This window comes from Camelus ferus, chromosome 9 (assembly GCF_009834535.1).
Source record: "Camelus ferus isolate YT-003-E chromosome 9, BCGSAC_Cfer_1.0, whole genome shotgun sequence".
NCBI classification, from domain to species: Eukaryota; Metazoa; Chordata; class Mammalia; order Artiodactyla; family Camelidae; genus Camelus; species Camelus ferus.
This window is the reverse complement of record NC_045704.1, coordinates 56993479-57012950: the sequence shown is the minus strand read 5'-3', so window position 1 is coordinate 57012950 and position 19472 is coordinate 56993479. Positions and strand designations below refer to the sequence as shown.

Below are 19472 nucleotides of genomic sequence, written 5' to 3'. Positions count from 1 at the left end.
GGCTCTCCCTGATTATTTTTCTAGCAATCAACTAACACTTTCCAGATGCAAAAACTGGACAGGGGCCAGTCTCAGCCTCTGTGCTGGTGGGCAGCAGCTGTCTTCCACCATCGGGTGGCCCCGGGACGCCTGCAGAAGCTCGGACCAGGCTGGACTTGAAAGTGGCCGAGGCAGAGAGCCTGGGCATCCTGGCGTCTCCCCGCGCTGTCCTCCTCCTCCCTACATCCTCTCATCTCCGTGGGACAGGCAGCTACGCTCACACCATATCCACTCAGAGGTGTGTGTTTATCTTCTACAACAGGGCGGTGGGGGCGGCGTGGGGAGCGGTGCTTGACTTGACAATAAGCAGTATCTGTTTCTCTCACTTGATTGCTCATTTGAAAAGTCTCAAGTCACTAGTTGGAGGCATACCCTCCGGAGTCTCTTGTGGCTGTGTCTTCCTCAACCCTCCCCTCCTATGATGCCTCCTGGCACGGGAGAAAGTCAGGGTCTTTGTGGTTTTGCTGGGGGAAGAGAACCCACCCCAACCCCAGATCCTTCTATCAAACACAGGAGCTAAGATCAGTGTCCTGGAGCTGCTGGAAGAAATGATCACAAACTGGGGAACTTAAGACAACACAAATTCACTTTCTCAACATTCTGGAAGCCAGAAGTCCAAAATCAAGGCAGCAGGGCCACGCTCCCTTCAAAGGGTCTGGGGAAGATCCTTCCGGCCCTTTCCAGCTTCTGATGGCTCAGGTGTTCCCGTGACCACATCGCCCCAATCTCTCTCTGCCTCTGTCCTCACCTGGCCTCCTCTCTTCCAGTCATTGCATTCAAGGTGTACCTGGGTAACCCAGGATGCTCTTGTATGGAGATCCGCTACTTAATTCCTTGGTCACATTTGTAGGCTTTTTCCAAGCAAGGTCACATTCACAGTTCTGGGGGTTGGCACGTGGACAGAGCTCCTTAGCGGCCCCCTTTAAACCCACTACAGCAAGCGTGGGTTCACTCTAGCCCTTCCGTCCTCACCAGGCCACCCCGGCAGCCTGGGCTCCAGCACCGACCCGTGTTAGAGAGGGGTACGGAGGGTGGGAGGGGCTCTGAGCTCTTCTGCTTTCAGCCTCCCCCTTAACCTAACCCCTTAACTCCCTCCTTCCCTCAACTCCAGGGTGGGGCCCAGGGGGGCACCACAGGACATGTCACTCTCCCCCATCTCTTTCTCACCTCTCCCCTCACCCAGCTGCAACAGGGAGAGGATTTCCCACCTTCTTGTGTTGCAAAGATGCCTCTTTCATGAAGCCTTGAATTGTATTCCCCTATGACTGATAATCAGCTTGAAGGCCAAGTTCAATATGCCTTTTTTTTAAATTGAAGTAAAGTTGATTTACAATGTTGTGTTAGTTTCAGGTGTACAGCACAGTGATTCAGTTATACATATAAATGTATATATACACATATATATTCTTTTTCAGGTTCTTCTTCATTACAAGTTATTACAAGATATTGAATATAGTTCCCTGTGCTATACGATAGGTTCTTATTGTTTATCTATCTTATAATTATTATAGTTTGTATCTACTAATCCCAAACTCCTAATTTATTCGTTCCCCCCTTTCCCCTTTGGTAACTACAAGTTTGTTTTCTATGTCTGTGAGCCTGTTTCTGTATTGTCAATAAGTTCATTTGTATCATTTTTTTTAAAATTCCATATACAAGTGATATCATAGGATATTTGTGTTTCTCTGTCTGGCTTACTTCACTTAGTATGATAATCTCTAGGTCCATCCATGTTACTGCAAATGGTATTATTTCATTCTTTTTATGGTTGAGTAGTACTCCACTGTAGAAATATACCACATCTTCTTTATCCAGTCATCTGTCAGTGGACATTTAGATTGTTTTCATGCCTTGGCTATTGTCTATAGTGCTGCTATGAACACAGTGCATGTATCTTTTCAAATTGGAGTTTCCTCTGGATATATACGCAGAAGTGGGATTGCTGGATCATTTGGTAGGTCTATTTTTAGTTTTTTGAGGAATCTCCACACTGTTCTCCATAGAACAGTATACACCAATTTATATTCCCACCAACTGTGTAAGAGGGTTCCCTTTTCTCTGCATTCTCTCCAGCATGAATTATTTGTAGACTTTTTGGTGGTAAGAAGCCTGACTCTTGATGCGTACATGGGAGCTAAAGGGATTTAGAAAACCCCTTGAGTTTACCTGCGTCTGCTTTCAGGCCTCTGATCTCAGGAAGAACTCTTAAAAACCAGACTCCAACTCCTTTTTCCTCCTGAGCTCCCGAAGCATTCCTGGTACCCCTAAGTCAGACAGGAGCCTCAGCTGAGAAGAGGAAAGGTCACTACCAGGAAATACAAGAGAGGAAGATGCATCCATGTGAGCCTCTTCCACAGACCAGCAGCGCCGCGCTGACCCAATCTCACCAGCAGGGGGTGTCAGAGGCATGTTAAAAATCAACTCTGTGGGAGGTCGATTTTCCATGCGATAAAGTACACACAACTCAAAGAGTTCCCACGAACATCCACACCACATGGCTAGTCACATGTAGAATGTTTCAATCACCTATTGCCCTTCCTGAGTCAGCCCTCAGCCTTCCCGAGTCAGCCCTCAGCCTTCCCTCTCCTCCCACCCACTTCCCACCTCCCCCAGCCTTGCCCACTGGTTCTAGAAGGTCATGTAAATGGAATCACACAGCCTGTGAACAGATGACCCTCCCCCTCCCCTACAGGTGAGCACCTTAAAGCCTCCAGAACAGATGGCACAGTCAAGCCTGGCAGATGAGGAAAGATTTTAAAATAAATTAAAACATTTATTTGTATGTTAAAAAATAATGCTTATGTCACTAGACACAGAGAACTCATAGACACAGAGAACAGATTCATAATGACCAGAGAGGAGGGGGTTGGAGGGTGGGTGAAATGGGTGAAGGGGGTCAACTGTACAGGGATGGATGGAAACTACACTCACGGTGGTGACCACTCTGTAGTGTCTACAGATGCTGAATTATAATGCTGTACACCTAACACTTATATAGTAAGAATAAAATAATAATCCCAGGCGGCTTTTTTGGTAGAAGTTAACAAACAGATCCTAAAATACATGTAGAAACACAAAGAATATAAAATAGTCACAACAACTTTGAGAAAAGAATAAAGCTGGAAGGTTAACATTCCTGTTCAAGATTGTTCATCTAAAACAGTAAGCTATAAATAGCTCATATAACTTAATAACCAAAAAACAAACAACCCAATCCAAAAATAGGCAGAAAACCTAAATAAACATTTCTCCAATGAAGACATACAAATGGCCAATAGGCACATGAAAAAATGCTCAATACTGCTAATCATCAGAGAAATGCAAACCAAAACTACAATGAGACATCACATCACACCAGTCAGAATGGCCATCATTAAGAAGTCCACGAAACATAAATGTTGGAGAGGGTGTGAGAAAAGGGAACCCTCCTAAACTGCTGGTGGGAGTGTAGTTTGGTGCAGCCATTATGGAAAACAGTATGGAGATTCCTCAAAAAACTAAAAATAGACTTACCATGTGATCCAGCAATCCCACTTATGGGCATATAGCCTGAGGAAACTTCAATTCAAAAAGATACATGCACCCCAATGTTCATAGCAGCACTACTAACAATAGCCAAGATGTGAAAACAACCTAAATGTCCATTGACAGATGACTGGATAAAGAAGCTGTGGTATATTTCTACAATGGAACACTACTCAGCCATAAAAAAGAATAAAATAATGCCATTTTGCAGCAACATGGATGGGCCTAGAGATCGTCATTCTAAGTGAAATAAGCCACAAAGAGAAAGAAAAATACCATACGATATCACTTACATGTGGAATCTAAAAAAAAAAAAAACACCACAAATGAACTTATTTACTAAACAGAAACAGATTCACAGACAGAAAATAAATGTATGGTTACCGGGGGGAAGAGGGTGGGAAGGGATAAATTGGATATTCAATATTTGCAGAAACTAACTACTATATACAAAATAGATGAACTCCAAGTTCCTACTGTACAGCATAGGGAACTATATGCAATATCTTATAATAACCTATAATGAAAAAGAATATGAAAACAAATATATGTATGTATATTATGACTGAAACACTATGCTGTACATCAGAAATTGAAACATTGTAAACTGACTGTATTTCAATTTTTAAAAACCCCAGTAAGCAAGACCCACACACATATGATCAATTTTTCTTTTTACAAAGGTGCAAAGGCAAAGTCTGATGGAGAAAGGAGAGTCTCCTCAACAAAAGGTACTAAAAGAATTAAATATCCATATACAGAAAATTAACTTTGATCCATAAATCTTACCATATACAAAAATTAACTCAATCTAATCAGAGACCTAAATGTAAAACCTAAAATTATAAAACTTCTATGGGAGGAAGGGTATAGCTCAGTGGTAGAGGGCATGCTTAGCATGCACGAGGTCCTGGATTCAATCTCCAGTACCTCCACTAAATAAATAAACAAACAAACAAACAAACAAACAAACTTACAAAACTTCTACAAGAAAACATAGGAGAAACTCCCTGTGACCTTGGGTTAGGCAATATTTTCTTAGATACAATATCAAAAACACAATCCATAAAAGAACAACTTGATAAACTAAAATGTTTAAAGTAAGTGTTATGACACTGAGTTGCTGGTTTACAATGTGTAGAGAAATGATATACATGATTATATAGCACTGAGTATAGGGGAGGGGTGAATGAAAACATACTGCTGCAAGGGTCCTGCACTGTCCTGGAGTAATTCAAAATTAACTCTAAGCAGGATGTGATCAGTTAAAGACGCACATTGAAATCCCCCGAAATCCCTAGAACAACCATGACAAATGATGGTTTTCCATGGCCTGGGGAAAAGCTTCTAAAACATAGCAAACAAAAACAGGAAAAGAGCATCGTCTCAAGGGTACAATCCTAAATATACATATATACACATATATACAAATATTTAGGAATGTTATTAAATTATATTACTATTATATATTAAGGATTATACTAAGGAATATTAAAAGGCCAAAAAGAAACATGCACACATATGAATGATGAGATTACGGAGGTTTTGGGTCTTTTTCCCTTCTGTTCAATGCCCAACCAACATGTTTCAAGTGAGAATGTATTACTTTAGGGAGAAATGTGCAAAACAGGAAAATGAAAGAAATATAAGAGGGAGGGAAGAGGAAGGAAAAAAACAAGCAGGGAGGAACAGAAGGAGGGAAGGAAAACTGTGACTGGGAGTCCAGAAGAGCAGAGCACTTTCCCACCCTTGAAGGCACTGTCCAGTGTAGGACGATGGCTTCCAGGCGACCGGCAAGAGCAGGGCATCTGTGAACTTGGAGCAGAAGGAAGCATGTACCTGTCCAACAGAGGGATCTGACCTCCTTATGGACTGAGAGCAGAGGGAGGCATGGGAGGCACTTTTCTATGAACTGAGAACAGCAACCCAATCCACCTCTTGCATCCACGCCAGCATGTGTGCAAACAACTGGGGATGAAGGGCTTTGAGTGCCTGAATGGGGTCCCAGGGCAGCCCCCCTTGGGGCCTGGCTCTGAGATTAATCAAAACAACAGGGAGTTAGGGAAATTGCTGTTTCCACTCCTCACAAGCCCTAGGGAAAGGGCGGGGAATTGGACCGCTCTGAGTCAGCCTTGCGGACCAGGACAGGGACAGGTCAGAGGAAGAGAAGGTTACAAAGGTCTGATGAGTGAGAGATGGCTCTTGCTCCATCCGCAGAATGAGCCAACTCTGGCGGGGAAACGGCAGCTCTCTACGTGAAAAGACCTCTCCAGCTTTCCAGAATTCTTAATCAAAACAGAACAGCATCAACGTACAAACTTTTCAAGGCTAACTCTTCTTCTACTAACATTTCCCACCAATATTAAAGTCATCTGAGGGGTAAACAACTCAGTCTCTTTACGAGGTCTCTGCAAAGAGGGTTTGCTGACACAGGGAGTGATCTGCTGGTTTTGCTTTAGGAAAGCTGTGATCAACAGAAAGACTGAAATTCCGAAAGTAACAGTCCTTGAAAGATAAGGCAGCCCCCTGTGATTACCTGGAAGACATGTCTTCAGAATTTTATTTTCTAATTTATCCTGGCTAAGAGGCACCATAAAACATGGGCCTGGGTTTGAATCCTTAGCATAGCATTTCTTTGCTGTGTGCCCTTGGGAAAGTCACTTGCCTTCTCTGGGCCTCACTCCTCTCATCTGTAAACAAGGATAGTAAACATGATGTACCTCTCAGGGCTGCTGTGAAGACAAATAAGAGGATTATGATGTGCTCAGTAAACATAAGTACATAATGGTCAGTGTGCATTAAGTGCTTAATAGTGGTAGCTGTTACTAGGAGTGTTTAAAATATAGACTCCTGGCTGTGTGGACTTGAGCCAAGCACTCTCACTTCCTAGATGAGTTGCACTCTGCTAACTGAGACCCCAAGCACCCTCCATCCCTGCCACTGCCTGGCCCTGGGAGGCAGGAGACCAGGTGGGACCCTCACTCTGCCACATGTATCTGCTCTGTGCCTCAGCTTCTCCATGTGAGACATGGCAGGCCTTGGCCAGCCCCCCAAGAACTGTCCACTCTGATTTTCTCCACTTATCCAGAGAAGAGCAGAACGAAATTCAGCTCAACATGCCCACTGTGGGATGGAGATGAGGGGCACACATGCGCCCAGAAAAGCTGAATGCAGAGTGGACCCGACACTACTGTCAAGGAAAACGGCTTCTAAGCTGAAATCTGACAGACTTTCTGGGTCCCTGCGATGCCAGGATGTGCAAGTTCTTCAACAGCTTCAGCTGCCTCGGGCTCCCGCACATTATTGTTACTAAAAATAAAACCATGGAGGTTTGGTTCCGCCAGGGTGGACCAGCACTGACCCTCTTGGCTCTTGCACTGAAATAAATTGCAACACCTTAGGGTCTGTGGGAAGCTGCTCTCTGAGGACCCCGAGAAGTAAATGGAGGTAGACAGACTGGGGAGGAGCCAGAAGTCAAAGCATCCTGGGGCGGTGGTGAGCTTCCACCTTCTCAGATATGTCCTGGCCTTAGCTCACAGGCCGCTGGAAAGGAATTGTGCACCAGGGGGAGCAGAGAGGGCACCAAGATGGAACAGATTGTCCAAGGATCCCGTATCTATTAAAGTAATTGAACTTGTAGTTTAAAACCTTATGAAAAAGAAAATCTTTAGGCCCAAATAGTTCTGCTAGTGAAACCTACCAATGTTTATAGTAGGAGTAGCACCAGTCCTACACAGGAGGGAAAACTTAGCAACTCATTTTATGAGGCCAGTATTATTCTGACACCCAAACTGTATGAAGACAGTACAAAAAAAGTGTTCAGACCACTGTGCGTCATGGACACAGACACAAAGATCCTCAACAAATATAAGCAAATCAGATCTAGCAATGTATAAAAAATATACTACACCATGACCAAATGGTATTTATTTCAGGAATGCAGGCTGGTGGAGTATCAAAAAAAATCAATCAAGACACTCCATCACACATGGAAGCAACCTAAATGTCCATCAACAGATGACTGGATAAAGAAGTTGTGGTATAATTATACAGTGGAATACTATTCTACCATAAAAAAGAATAAAATAATGCCATTTGCAGCAACATGGATGGACCTAGAGATCATCATTCTAAGTGAAGCTTTAGAAAGAGAAAGAAAACTACCATATGGTATCACTCACATGTGGAATCTAACAACAACAAAAAGACACTATGAACTCATCTACAAAACAGAAGCAGACTTGCAGATTTAGTAAACAATCTTATGGTTACTGGGGAAGGGGGTGGGAAGGGATAAATTCAGGAGTTTGACATTTACAAATGTTAGCCACTATACATAAAAATAGATTTTAAAAGTTTCTTCTGTATAGCACAGGGAACTACGTTCAATACCTCCTAATAACCTTTAATGAAAAAAAAATGAAAACAAATATATGTAATGTATGTGCAGGGCTGTGACATCATGCCATACACCAGAAATTGACACATTGTAATTGAATGTACTTCAATTAAAACAAAAAGACACTCCATCATACTAATAGACTAATGGAAAAAAACAACACAGAATCATATTAACTGGTGCAGAAAAACATTTGACAAAATTCAACATCCATTCATGATAAAAATAAAAACCCTCAAAAAACTGTGAGTGGAAAGGAACTTCCTCAGTCTGATAAAAGACATCTACAGAAATCACACAACTAGCATATTGAGTGGTGGAAGACCTGCCTAACCCTTAGGACAGAAACAAGGCAAGTATATATATTCTTACCATTCTTAGGACTCATTTTACTGGAAGGCTTGACCAAGGAAAGACAGCAAGAAAATGAAACCATGGGCATACAGACTGGAAAGAAAGAAATACAACTGCCCCTACTTGTATACACCATTATCTGTGTAGAAAATCTGAAGGAACGTACAAAAGCAGCTTATGTGAGCTTAGCAAGGTCTCAGCATACAAAGTCAACATACAAAAATCAATCGTATTTCTATTCTCCAGCAATAAACAATTGATAACTGAAAAAATTAAAATAATACTGTTTCCAAATGCACCCCAGAATGAAATACTTTCGGTGTGCATGTAACAAAAGAGTGTACATGATTTGTATGTTTCATCGAAATGCTCATGAAAGAAATCAAAGAAGACCAAAATAAATGGAGAGACATCCCACGTTTAGAGGTTGGAAGACAATGTAATTCACTTGTAAATTCTCCCCAAACAGACCTCTAGGGCTAAACACATTTCCAATCAAAATTCCAGCATGAGTTTTTGTAGACAGATTCAAGCTGGTGTTAAAATCAATGTGGAAAGAACCTAGAATAGATAAAATAATTCTGGAAAAGGAGACTAAAGTTGAACTCGCACTGCCCAGGCAACCCCTCCTCCAGGCTTCTTCCAGCCCGAGGGGCTCCCACCACCCCTGCTCCTGTTCTGTGACCAGCTCTCACTGCTTTATCCACCCCACTGCCTGGGTCTTGCTTTCTCCCGCTGTCACCCCTTCAAGATGGGAGCTGTCAAAATTCTCACCTCCTTCTATTTTGGATCTCCCTGCAATCAGAAGGAAACCTGATTGCAGTCAGTGCTCACTAATAGTTTGATGAATGAATAAATTTACTTGAAATTGACCAAGATCTGATTCTTGTAAGAGTTAACAGTAGGCTTGGCCAAGTATTTCTGTGGGAAGGGAAGCTGTTTTGTGATGGTGGAAAGAGACTGGCCAGAATAGCATGATCCCCAGACGCCACTGGCACCAGTATGAATTCTTAGCATGGAGGTCTCCTCAGCATTTAAAGGACTAAGAATAAAAGGAGAAAGCCCCTGCAGACATAGTTATTAAGTATCAATTAGGACTCGGGCTGGAACCATCTAGGGTTTGGAAAAATGTTTTCAGATTATTTTCCAAGTGTTTGATGAAACCCCAAAAACATTTTTCCCAGGCATATTTTCCCCAGAAATTGGAAACCAGTAAGTATTTAAATACGAGTTTAACCCTTAGGTTCAGGATTTGTTTGTGCTGAACTTGTCCCAAAAGAACGGCATGTGGTGCCCAGATAGCACAGGCTCTGTATTTATTTAAACGTAGAATTAGTTGCTTGCATTTAATTTAGTGAACACACTGGATTTCACGTTAATTCTCAAACCAGTGCTTGAATTTTAAGTGGATACAGATTTGTCAGATGTGTTTCCCCAATGACTGAAATCGAGATAAACGTCTAGGGTTGCAACACGGCCGAACTTTGGAACTTAGAGAACCTGGGAGCCTTGGTCTTTGAGAAGCTGGGGGTGGGCATAGGAGTGGGGGCTCCAGCAGCTACCTGGGCTGATGACACTCAGACATAAACAACGTTTCTAAATTTAGAAAGTAAAAAATGCCCAGTGTAGAAAAACTGGAACACATAAATAGACTGGGGTGGGGGGGGGGGACTTACAGAGACAAGCACCAGTGATGCTTAGAGGAAGGTACTTGCTTTCAGTTTTTTGGGTTTTGTCTTTTGTTTTTGTTTTGCCCTGGATTTGGGGAATTGGTATTCAAGGTGGCAAATGCACGGGTGAGAGGATAGAAAGAGATGTGATTAACCAGCTGTCAGCCCCTCTGCTAAAGCTCGGGACTGGGGACCAGAAAGCTGGATTCCTGCATGGCTGCACCTGTCACTCATGCAAATGTCCTCCAGAAAATGGATACCAGCTTCTGCCCATCTCAGAGGCTGTGAAAACTGAGTGGAAGGACGTGACTTACTCCATGAGGTATAACACGTGGAAACTTTGCAAACAACTACCAGCTAAGCTTGTTTCATTTATAAACGGGACTAGTGTAGCCCACCTCCTAGGATTTTGCCAAGGATTAGGAAGATATTGTGCCCAGACTCAATGTCACCTGTCTAGCCTGGCATCTGATTATCAGGTGAGTCTTACATCAATGGTAAACAGGAAGGAAAGGGTTTTCTGTGTTCTAGACTATGAGAGTTTTTTATTTTGAGAATCATTTACCAGGGGAAACACTGTGAGTAAAGCTGGCACACTCTGTATATAATTCTGAGAGTTTAAATCCACCCACTACGAATTTCAACACACAGGGATTGTGTTAACCCTGCGATGGGACCAACCACTGCAGGGATGCAGGGTGAGAGAAGTACACATTGCATACGCTGTTCCTATCAAGTCCTCACCAGTCAAACTTTCTCTCTGCAGAGGTTTGAGCCCCCAGGGGAAATTCAGCAGTGTATGCTGATGTGTCTGGCTGTCACCAGTGGAGGGGGAGTGCAGCTGGTATCCAGCACGTGATGCCAGGATGATGCAAACATCCTACAACGCACAGGACTGCCACCCACACACAATTCTCAGCACCAGATGTCCATGGTGCCGAGGGTGAGAGAGGGATGTTGAACAGACATCAGGTACTGGTTACTCTCAAAGGTGGGGGCAGCAACAGGGAGGGAGCTCAGGGGCCCTGGGGGGCTGGGAGGGTGTAAACATGCAAAATCCCACTGAGCTGTCCATCTTGATGGGACCACTTGGCTGTGTGTAAATCACACCTCCAAACCCCTCTGGTGTTACATCACCCCCCTCGCCACTGCCTCCACTTAAGTAGGACAGGACATTTCAGTCAATGCACCACTTATACTCAAGTGAAAATTAAAGGGTTTGGTTTCGGGTGTTCCAAGTCAAACACAAACCATATGAATGTGCAGACTCATGGTAGCCGCTTGGTTGTCTTTCACAATATTTTCCAAACCACTGCCGACTGGCAAGCAAGGCACAAGCGTCTAGGGTTTACGATCCCCCTTCCCCCGCCCCGTTTTATTGCTCGTCATTTCCGTGAAAGGGGGGCAGGGCCTGGTCCACCCTTTCCTGCTCCACCAGCCGCAAACCCGCTCACAGTGCCAGCACTGGGGGTGTTCAAAGACCCAGTGGGTCACCTGCTCAGTGGGCCAGGAGGTCAGTTCCCAGAGCCCGACTGCTGACTCTACTCACGCCGGGAGCTGTGAGGTCACTCGTCCAGCCCAGGGCAAGGACGGGCAGAGGGATGCTCGGGCCAGGCCCTGCAAGGATATCCCACTGTGGCTGCTGCTCCAGAAGAATTAGTGAGGCTTTGGCCCGAGAGCTGGAACAGCCATCCGCCCACTTATTCTAATTTTTTTGTGGTGAATATTATTTTCCCTTTGATTCATATTACACACTGTTGCCATTAGGACTAACAAGACCAAAACACTGAAATAAATTTGGTTTCAGGAGAGGACTCAGAAATCAGGGTAAATGTGGGCTTCACAATGCAGCTTCAAGCACCACGGACTCAACCAAATGCCCGAGAAGACAGACAACCCACCACCGTGAGCAGCCAACAGACCAAGCAGACCAACCCCTCCAAATGTCCCAAAGGAATTTCTAGAATGCAAACTATACCGAAGACGACGAGATCAACAGGATTCTGGAGTAAACTTGTTTCCAGAAGAGAAATGATGACTGGCGTTACCAGTCAGGGAGCTACTGTTAAGGAAACTGATTCCAATGACGGGAGGACTGGCTGGACCCAAGAGCTCCCCTGGGCCTGCATCGCTCCTGGTCTCCTTCCTCCCCCCACATCTCCTTTACTTCCCACAGCCTCACCCATTCTGTATCCTGAACTGGTCTTGATGCAGAATTAAAGCAGGTCTCAAGTTTGCTATCTTTACTGAATGAAGGGCATGCTTTCTTCTTAGTTGCAAATGTGGGTGAGCTGAAGTTTTACATTTTTACTTCATTGAAAACAAATCTTAGGTTGGATGCAAATCTTGGTCTCTGGTTTATTTTTTCTGCACACTGATGAATTTTATTTTCTTAAAAAGTACCATCAGAGCTGTAAAGAATAGTAACAGAAAAGTCCAGAGTGTGTGTGTGCAGCCAGCCGGTGGCGTGCACCTGAATAAAAGACGGGGAGGAAGGAGCTTATGTACCAAGCGATTCGGGATAGGTTCCCGGGGGCAGTGAGTGACAGGCTGCTCACCACACAGATACCCTATTTTTTAGAGGAAACTCAGCTCACAGCAAATGTCTCCCTACTCCGGTGGGCCACAACCAGGCGGGAGACAGTGCCCAGCTGCATGGGTTCAACAAAAGCATCTAGAACCGACACGACAGCAGAACTCAAATGAGGGGACAAGCAAGCAGAGCCAAAGGTTGAGGCAGGTAAAAGATGGAAACTCAAAAGGGAGTTCTCAGAAAGCAAGCGTGGCCTATGATGACATCAGAAGGGTTGCGTGTCCAGGACTCACAGAGCCCCCAGGCTGTGCTAACAGATCACAGCCATCACTGTGCCTAACCCTGTCCCTGATTCCACGTGGCAGTGCCACCCCCAGCCATTTCCAACACTGGCCACCTCCCCCAGGTCACAGGCTGGTGAGTACAGAGCGAGTTTGGAGCACAGGCTGGGTGCTTTCAATTCACTGCTTTGTTGTTTTAATGCTACCAGCACGGGGGGTTCATCCAGATTTCCCTGTTTCTCTGCTGCATCACTGGTCTCTGTCCACCATTCTAGCTTGCTCTCAAGTGCAGGGCTGAACTCAGCAAGCAGGGCAGAACGTGGGGATGAAGTGGGTGGGCGCCTGCACACAGCCCGCACAGGGGCTCCGAGCATACTCTGAGGCCGGTGCCAATCCCCCAGCTGCCCAGTGTAGACAGAAAGTACTCCTGGGCTTGTTGGAGGGCCAGGCACCTGTAAAGAGCTCTGAAGCATCTCAGGAAAATATGCCAAAGGAGAGAGGCCATTGGGAGAAGGGAGGGGAGGCAGGGAAGTTGAAGGGAGGTGCTGGGGAGTGAGGACAGCAATCAGGAGGGCCCCAAGGGGGACCACAGAGATGCTGCTGTGAGTTCCTGGCCCGTCACCCACAGATCTGCTCCAGGTCACGAGCCTAACTGACGGAGAGCTCCACTGGAGCCTTCGCGCACTGAGAGGGGTGGCCCCGGTGCAGCAGGAGCGTTTGAAGACACAAGAAACAGGAGAAACCTTCCTAGACAGCAGATGTTACTCACTGCAAAGTTAACTGACACCTTTATGAAAACAACAAGTGTCGTGTCACCGCATTACCCCACGGGACGCCATCGCTGGCCTTGGATGTATGTGAAGGGTGGGTATTTGCTGGGAAGTCAAGAGGCACCGACTGCTGCTCTGCAGAGCACAGGAGTACACGGCTTTCAGCTGCAAGTGATAAAATAAGCAGAAAGCAAATCTGGCCCTACAGGTATCAGAGTCCAGCCCACTGCTGACAACAGGGGATGTATGAGGACCAATTCCCAAATCCGGAAGGAAATCCATGCTCACACAAGAGGCTCTCAATCTTCTTTTAAAACAAACAAACAGACAAAAAAAACCAGAGTTTTTTCTTTGAGGTACTGGGGACTGAACCCAGGACCCTGTGCATGCTAAGCACATACTCTACCACTGAGCTATACCATCCCCCTGGGACAGTTTTTTCTTAAATCATGGAAAGAATCCCGTAACACTCAGGAAATATGTGAGACGTACTTTCTTTGAAGGACAGGCGGGGCATAAGGTCAGGTTTGGCAGACCCCACCCTCGAACCCCGGGGCAGCCCTAAACACTTCACTGCCATGCAGATGGCCCAGCGGTTGAAACCAGAAATACTCTGCGTCGGGTAAGATGTCTGAAAAACAAAAATCCAACTGCAATTTTCTAAAAGAACAAAACAAAAACTCAGGGTTGATGTTCATCCAGTTCCCAAACATGCACAGGAACACAGGTAGATCCTCAAGAAGGGATCTGGGAACTCTTCAAATGCACACACACGTCTGATTGGTTTGATATCACAGGATAAACAGAGGTCCATTGATATTTACTTGTTAGAAAACCAACAAGTACCTTCCCAACGAATGGTCAGTAAGACAAAGAGCAGGCACTTAAATGCAGTTCTACGAGAAAATAGTTTACAAAAAAACGAAAACATCTTGGATGGTACTTCTTGATGTGAAGTCCTCGAGTCAAAACAAAATACTTCCTAAAAAGCACAGCAGCCAAGATCAGGGACATTTCCCTTAATGAGAACAAAAAACAAATCCCCACTGACTTAAAAGCTTACTTGCCAGCTGTTTCCAAGGGAAGACCACTTGACAAAATGCCACTGTGTTCAGGAAGTCAGCGCTTAGCATAAGTTATCCTTGATTATGACCAGTGTACACTGCTAGGCCTGGCCACGTCTGTGAAAAAAAAGGGAACCACTACCGACAAATTCAAAATTTAAATCCCCTTAAAGGAACCCAAAGTCACTAATCAAGACAATAGACTTTCTTGTGGGGGTGGGGGTAAGAAAAGAGAGTGAAAGATGGGAAAAGGGCCCACGCATATGTTCACTGGTTTGAAGCCAAGCTACGAAGCGAATCTCGTTTTTTAAGCAAAAACAATTCTCTTCAAAAGGTATAGATGAGATGGGAATAGTCAGTCCAACTAGGAAGCCAGAGAAAACGTTTGGTGAGGAAAAAGCATGCCTGCTTGGCAATTTGCTGTGATTGATTTTAAAGAAAAAACACATTACATACACGTAGAACAGGCTGTTAATACATGGTCTATTTTTAAAATACTAAGATTTCGTCCGAATGTTTCCTAAGACCCTTGACCCTCAGGAAATGGATGTGATGGGCACTGTCCTCACTGGGGCCAGTCAACAGGTATCTTTCCTTCTTGAGAGGAGAAGTGATAGCAAAGTCTTCATCTCACCTGATGGACGGAGCTTAATAAACCATTAGATTGATGTAACCACACTGGGATGACATCGACTCCTCCAAGTTAGCTGGTTAGCTGCATGGTATTAAACTCACGGGTGTACTTGGTAAATTCAGAGCAAGTGACTTTGCCATCTTAGCTTTCTAACTAGTTGGCCAGGTGAAGTTCAAGCAGCCTATGAGAGCAAGAACCAGAAATTTCCACTACGGAAAAGACCTAAAATGATACGTTTGCTGATTACAAAGTTACTATTCGTGGGACCCATGAGCGAGACCATGATGACGTGATCGACTACACCGAGAAATGAAAGGAGGACAGCTGCTCTGAGCCTCTGGGCAGCTAAGTGAGGCTGTACAAACAGGACAATGAAAACACAGCCATTTTTCATTCTTTCCTTCTGAAAGTGGCACATGCACATCTTGGCTTTGGGTAAATCATACAGATAAATCAATAAACCTGATTACATTATTTTTGTAAGAGAACTTCCAAGTCTCGTTAGCCATATTCCACATATTGAAGAAAAGTCTCCCTGTAACATACATCTAACAATAGCCTAGCATTCACAGTGGTTTAAAAGTCACCTTTAAGATACGTTAAATGCTACTGAAGGAAAATCACGAAATTTGTATCCCCAACACCTTGTTAATGGGCCAAATTGTAATGACCTAAAACCAAGGAAGTAGTCCATGACATTTGTAAGAATACTAAACATTGTAGCACAAAATATAAAACGTTGAGTTCAAAATCCCAAGGGCACGGACAGGCCCTAGAAATTGCTGTATTTGTACAAAGATCGGATTCTCTATGCAAGAGCCAGTCAGTCACTCCAGAGACCAGATGCAGGTCATTGTGAATTCCAGACTGGCAGCTCTTTGCTACACATTCTGTCCCTTTCTGAGTTTTGCTCTTCATCTGCAGGAAGGGCCACTGATCCCACTTAAACAAAAGAGAACTGTGAGGCTGTACCTCTGTCAAAAATATGATCGGAGCTGTTAGGTGGTATGAGTTGTGAATGCTTTTTCAAACAAAGCTAGCCTTCATCTTTCAAACACACACACACACTCTTTGCTGGCTATCAGATGGCTCAATCCAAAACACTGATGTACCCTAGGGGACAGCAACTTCAAAAGTGAATACACTACCTCCCCACTTTACACGGTGACCACGACACTGGATTGGACTTAATTCATCTCTAAGCACTTTCGAGAGACTTGAGACCTTTCAAAGGAAGTTTTTCAATATCTTAGTCATTTCCAACATAGTTTGGGCTTGACAAAATATATAACTTAGCAATTTAAAGATTATGGAGAAACCCTGGAGTGACATTCGAGGGAGATGTTTCTCTTCTAAATCCGTAGGATGTGCTTTAAGACTTGGAAGTAGGCTGGTGTACCAACAACTGCACTGTCCGGTCTCTTGTTCTGGATTCCTGTGAACGGCGTTTCCCAATCAGAGGCCTCGTTCTGGAAAGGGTGCAATCTGACTCATCGGGACACTAACAACTTTACTCAATGTCAGTAGCTGGACACTCAGGACAGATAAGCCATTTGTCTGGAACGGACATGACCCGGCTCACAGTATCACAACCCAGAACTCAATGCACTGCTTTGGATCAGGCCTCTATTCATCTGTGGCTGGCTACTGCTAGCGTGGGCTGCTTCCCCCAGAGAGAATTTGGCTTCCAAACTCCACACGTTCCATAAGAATCATACAATATTTTAATGAGAAGATAATTATAACTTGTAAGTAGCTAAGCAAATCAGAGCAGGGTTACACCTAGGCAAGTGGGCTAAGCGGGCAACGTTCGCGGACTGTAGCTTTAAGACAGCTCTGCACCTGGAGTGGCGCACGACTATGATCAGAACAGCAGATGGTGAGAGAACCGCTGGGCAGTGTAAAGCCGCTTCTCTGAGCAGAATCTCCGCGCACTACTTGAACCGTCTGCACGGGCCCTTCTGGGAGGGCACAAGGGCCACCAGGAGGGCCTGACCATGTGGATGAGGTCTCTCCTCTCCGCTTCTTCCATCTTGAAAGGGCTTCCTTGCCAAACCTGAGGGTGGCGTCTGGAGGTGCAGCTGAGATGCTCAGCCATGAACTATACCTACCACTTCTGTGACACTGAGGAGTGCTGGGGACAAAACAAAGGAGAGCGAGCTTACCTCCTCTTTTCTGCTATTTGAAAATTAAAAAAAAAAAAAAATCCACTTATCCAAATCACGACAGTTGATAACTTTGGAAATACTAAACAAGAAGAACCTGAGTCTTGGTTCAGCTTTGGTCCAGGGGCGTATGTGAAATCCAGCAGCCCTCTCGTACTCACTTGGATTCTGGTTACTGGAAAAAGCGTTCGCTGTCAAAGAAACACAGCACACAGTTTTAAACCAACTTTGTGATTTTTATTGATGGGCGACAACTTTATACTCCTAGATATCACTAAACTGTGTACAGTTAGAGACGCGGCACTGTAGAAGAGCAGACAGCAGAATTAAACAGAGCAGACTTAAGGAAATAATCAATCTTCATTATTTTGCCCATTTTTCATTACGTGTACACAGAAGCATGAATGTAATTTGAATCTTTTAATGGCAATAAAGTTACAATCACCCATCTACGTGACTAACCTCTTAACTCCAAATATTTGATCTGCAACGTGTACGCAAGCAGCTCTCATCGCACAATTATTAAAATGTATTTTTCCTGTTAGGAACCAGCAACTTATTTCTTGTGTTTATTTTTCTTAAGAACTATTTCTTCTCTGGTAACTGGCTCATTTTTATCACTTATCAAAAACTAAAGGGTGGGGAAGGAAAGTGTGATGGATTAAAAAATTCATTTTTTAAGGAAAGATAAAATTCATTTTCACAAATTTACAAGTATTGTTGCTGGTGCAGGATTTATTCTACTATGCAATTAGACTGGGAATCAATGCAAGTTCTCCTTAATCAGGAATCGGCATTATTTCAGAAATATTTTTTTTGTGTATTTTCTTAAATCAAGCGACAGTCTGTTTCAACCAAATGATTTTGATTTGGAAGTCAGAAGTCAACATAAAGTATCTTGTGCACAAACCCCAAGGCGTCTCCTTTCATTCTAGCCAATTTTTACAAAAGGGAGAGTTTCTCTTTAAAGAGCCACTAAAGAGAGGAAGGAAGTCGTAAGAGTGGGTGCTCCACAGGCGGGCGTTGGGCACACACAGCACGGCATTACAACAGGTCCACTCGGCGGTAATACAGGAGGTAGGCTGTGCGCTCAGCAGCGGGCTTCACCACCTGGTACTGGCTGATCACCTTGACCGCCTGGTCGTCGATGCGCAGCCAGCCGTTCAGACCGATCTGGAAGACGTCTGTGGTGTAGTGCCCGCCCGTTGCACTGCTGCCGTGGTGGTAGACCACTGCAAAAGAGCCGACGGGTGCCCGGTCAGGGGAGTGCTGCGGCAGGCAGCCCAGCAGCGCTCACAGCTCCCACCACAGATCCCACTTTCTTGCAAACCGCCCACACCAAAGGAGGCGGGACAGAGAAATGGAATTACAAAGTGATGTTATTTAAACGCAAACCCTGAAACAATTTACAATAGAAAGTTATACATATACATCTTAGTAACATTTAAAATGCTCAATCCTCACAAACAATGAAAGAATTGACAGTTAAATAAGATGGTCCCATCCGTCAGCCCTTTAGGCAGGGGTTATCAACGACTTTACTTCTTAAAGTTTAAGCACAACACAGGAGATGCACCACCCACCCCTACTTCCAACGATCAGCAGTGCAAACCAATCGACCTCTGAGAACACACAGTCAGACCCCAAACAACAGGCCCTGATTGAGCCAATTCCACTTCTAGACTGTTCTCAAGATAGGGTCTGAATCTTGGACAAAGTGAAAAAATGGAAAAGCCTAAATACCCACTAGAAGGAATGAATTAGTGCATTACATTACAATAAGATGAATTTTTCATAGATTAGATTGAGTGTGGTGGTGTAGGAATACGCTTACATTACATGAAAAAACAAGAATCCTAGGATTTCCGTGGACTGTCACCTATGATGAGGACAGCCCGCCCCAGGAGGGACGCCGGGGCGCTTTGCTGGGCCAAGTGGGCAGCAGTGGAGTGACTGCAGACATGGCACTAGTCATTACGATTTTTTCCTTTAAAAAAAAACTTCCATGTTTTCTACAACCATGTTTTAAGAGAAAAAA

General features: G+C 44.4%; 1 protein-coding gene and 1 long non-coding RNA gene across 2 annotated transcripts in view; one reads left to right on the top strand and one right to left on the bottom strand.

The window, feature by feature from the left end:
• On the top strand, positions 1-12238 carry LOC116666109. Its single transcript, XR_004322960.1, has 3 exons — positions 1-277; positions 10754-10959; positions 11795-12238. It is a non-coding gene; the product is annotated as an uncharacterized LOC116666109 (long non-coding RNA).
• A 5411-nt stretch (positions 12239-17649) lies between these two features.
• The window catches only part of USP10 (ubiquitin specific peptidase 10), a 66853-nt gene continuing 65030 nt past the window's right edge, over positions 17650-19472 (bottom strand). The window contains exon 14 of the mRNA XM_032488191.1: positions 17650-18666. Within this exon, the coding sequence (XP_032344082.1) occupies positions 18479-18666 (188 nt within the window). The 3' untranslated portion in view covers positions 17650-18478. The remainder of the gene's footprint in view (positions 18667-19472) is intronic.